The 3,575-nt window shown below is 66.2% G+C and overlaps 1 protein-coding gene across 1 annotated transcript; it reads left to right on the top strand.

Annotated features, from left to right (window-relative positions):
• Positions 1–365: 365 nt before the first annotated feature.
• CD248 (CD248 molecule) lies at positions 366–2,995 on the top strand. The gene has a single exon (XM_042905129.1). It carries the CDS (start codon positions 392–394, stop codon positions 2,714–2,716), a length of 2,325 nt encoding a protein of 774 aa, XP_042761063.1. The 5' UTR covers positions 366–391; the 3' UTR covers positions 2,717–2,995.
• Positions 2,996–3,575: the final 580 nt, after the last annotated feature.

The following is a 3,575-nucleotide window of genomic DNA, read 5'->3' as shown; positions in this document are numbered from 1 at the left end:
TGAGGTCGGTGTGTCCACAGCGGATCTCTGAGTCTCTGGGAAGGGACCTCAGCTCACCACCAAGAGCCCCAGACGGCGCTGGGGTTTTCTGAGGGTCTTTCAGCCCGCTGGGCAGGCATCTCCCCCTCTCCTCGACTCCCAGTCCGCGAGCTGCACCTCCCCCCGCCCCCACCCTCCAGCACCCCCCACCTCTGCCCCCCGCCCGACCGCTTCCTGCTCGGGCGGCCCCGAGGGAGCGGGAGCAGGGAGCTGGCAGCGGCCCCAGCCCACTCCTTACAAGGCCTGAGCCCGGCCCAGGACCGCCCCCGGCCCGCCCGCCAGAGGCCCCGGTCCCACCCCCTGTCAAGAGCGTCCGCGGGGCCGGGGCTCGGGCCAGTCGGGGGGCGTCGCGATGCTGCTGCGCCTGCTGCTGGCCTGGGCGGCCGCGGTGCCCACGCTGGGCCAGGCCCCCTGGGCGGCCGAGCCCCGGGCCATCTGCGGCCCCGGCAGCTGCTACGCGCTCTTCCCGCGGCGCCGCACCTTCCTGGAGGCCTGGCGGGCCTGCCGCGAGCTGGGGGGCGACCTGGCCACGCCGCGGACCCCCGAGGAGGCCCAGCGTGTGGACAGCCTGGTGGGGGCCGGCCCGGCCAGCCGGCTGCTGTGGATCGGCCTGCAGCGGCAGGCCCGGCAGTGCCAACCGCAGCGCCCGCTGCGCGGCTTCACGTGGACCACGGGAGACCAGGACACGGCCTTCACCAACTGGGCCCAACCAGCCACAGGGGGGCCCTGCCCGGCCCAGCGCTGCGCGGCCCTTGAGGCCAGTGGAGAGCATCGCTGGCTCGAGGGCTCGTGCACGCTGGCCGTCGATGGCTACCTGTGCCAGTTCGGCTTCGAGGGCTCCTGCCCCGCGTTGCCAGATGAGGCGGGCCAGGCGGGCCCTGCGGTCTACACCACGCCCTTCCACCTGGTCTCCACCGACTTTGAGTGGCTGCCCTTCGGCTCCGTAGCTGCCGTGCCCTGCCAGGCTGGCAGAGAGGCCTCCCTGCTGTGCGTGAAGCAGCCCGAGGGCCGCGTGGGCTGGTCTCGGGCCGGGCCCTTGTGCCCAGGGACCGGCTGCGGCCCGGACAATGGGGGCTGCGAGCACGAGTGTGTGGAGGAGGTGGATGGTCGCGTGTCCTGCCGCTGCGCCGAGGGCTTCCGGCTGGCAGCCGACGGGCGAAGCTGCGAGGACCCCTGTGCCCACGCCCCGTGTGAGCAGCAATGTGAGCCCGGTGGGCCGCAGGGCTACAGCTGCCACTGTCGCCTGGGTTTCCGGCCGGCCGAGGATGAGCCGCACCGCTGCGTGGACACGGACGAGTGCCAGATCGCCGGCGTGTGCCAGCAGATGTGCGTCAACTACGTCGGTGGCTTCGAGTGCTACTGCAGCGAGGGCCACGAGCTTGAGGCCGATGGCATCAGCTGCAGCCCTGCGGGGGCCACGGGCGCTCGGGCTTCCCAGGACCTAGGAGACGAGTTGCTGGACGACGGGGAGGACGAAGAGGATGAACACGAGGCCTGGGAGACCTTTGATGGTGGCTGGACAGAGGTGCCTGGGATCCCATGGATGGAGGCCACGCAGCCACCTGACTTCGGCCTGGCCTACAGACCTAGTTTCCCAGAGGAGGGAGAGCATCGGATGCCCTACCTGGACCCCACCTGGCCACCCCCACTGAGTGCCCCCAGAGGCCCCTACCACTCCTCGGTGCTCTCCATCACCCGGCCTGTGTTGGTCTCTGCCACACGCCCCACACCGCCTTCTGCCCACCGACCCCCTGTCATCTCTGCCACCCGCCCGCCCCTGGCCCATCAGCCCCCCATGATCCCTGCCAGGCACCCAGCTTTGCCTCCTGACCACCAGTTCCCCATGATCTCAGCCAGCCGCCCAGATCTGCCCTCTGCCTACCAGCCCCCTGTTATCTCTGCCACTCACCCAGCACGACCCCCCGCCCACCGGCCCCCCATTATCTCAGCCAGATACCCTGAACTGTCCCCTGCCCACCAGTCCCCTGTGTTTCCGGACACCCATGTCACTGACACTCAGACCACCACTCATTTGCCTCAAATCCTTGCCAGCCACACCCCTCTGGTCACGACTTCCAACGCCCATCAATCCCTTGTCTCCCCAGATGTCCCAGTCCTTAAAGCCCAGGCCACTCACCTTCCCATTGCCTCGACGGTCCAGCCCCCTCTGACCACTACCTCCAGATCCCCTGTGCCCCCTGCCCATCAAGTTCCTGTACCTGCTGCCACCCAGCCCCCGGCCCTCCGCACTACCCTCACCTCAGAGCCCCCTCAGCATCCCCCTAACCAGACTTCACTCACCAGCCCTACACACCCCCATTCCAAACCCCCACAAGTCCCAAGGGAAGGTGCCCATGACCGCAAGCTGGCCCCATGGCTGCCCTCAGCAGCCCCCACAGCAGCTCCGACAGCCCCGGGGGAGGCCAGTCTGGCAGGCCACAGCCGGAGGGATGACCGGTGGCTGCTGGTGGCTCTCCTCGTTCCAACGTGCGTCTTCTTGGTGGTCCTACTCGCACTGGGCATCGTGTACTGCACCCGCTGCGGCCCCCACGCACCCAACAAGCGAGTTACCGACTGCTATCGCTGGGTCACCCACGCTGGGAGCAAGGGCCCAACAGAACCAGTGCCCCACCGGGGCAGCCTCACGGGGGTGCAGACCTGCAGAACCAGCGTGTGATGGGGCGCAGCCCCCCCTCTGCGGGGTGGGGGGAAGGGGCGTGCGTTGGACACATGGCCCAGGCTGCACCAGGGACTCATGGGAGCTGCCCAGCTGGACAGAGGGCTTCCTGCCCCCACCCCGGACCCAGCCAGGCTCCTCTGTCAGTCAGCTACCAGACTTGACTCTTGGGGACTCTGCTCCCTGGCCCAGCACTCAAGACTGAGGAGACGCCGAGGCCACCAGGACCTCAGGGGGTGGGTGCTGGGGTCTTCTCCAATAAATGGGGTGCCAACCTCACCCAAAGTTCCTGACCCCCATTGATGTCTGAGGGGAGGGTCTGGGAGGACTCAGCAAAAAGAGGGGACCTTCCTTCAGCTTGTCTGGGCCCAAGGAAATAAGGTAAGACCCCTTAAGGGAGAGTATGCTTCAGAGATTCTCAGGTAAACAGGAGCCCAGAGAAGTCAGAGCCTTGCCTACAGTCACACAGCGAGCCCAGGAGTGGGAGGTTTGGCATAGAGAGAGTTTCATATTTGTTCCTTTTTTTTTTTTTTTTTTTTAACCAAAATTCCAAGAAAGTGAGGCTGAATATGGGGGAGAATTCTAGAATGAAGGCTTCTGCTGAACTGGAGCCAAACTGGGATTTAGGAGTCAAAGGTAAACTCTGGGTCTGGTGATTCTGGGGAGTGAAGGGAGTCTAGTGGGTGAGTTTCTGTCCTCTGGTACCTCCTATTCTGTGCCCACAGGCTGCCCAGAAGTTGGTGGCTGGGGCCCAGGGTCACTCAAGGGTGCTTACCATTCCCTTGGTTTAGGGGTGTTCTGAAGGTGCCCTTCCTCCCTGCTCTGGGGAGTAGGTGGGAGTCTGCCTAGCAGGCCGAGA

This window comes from Panthera leo, chromosome D1 (genome assembly GCF_018350215.1).
Source record: "Panthera leo isolate Ple1 chromosome D1, P.leo_Ple1_pat1.1, whole genome shotgun sequence".
NCBI classification, from domain to species: Eukaryota; Metazoa; Chordata; class Mammalia; order Carnivora; family Felidae; genus Panthera; species Panthera leo.
Note: the sequence above shows the minus strand (reverse complement) of the source record. Positions and strands in the feature narration are given on the sequence as shown.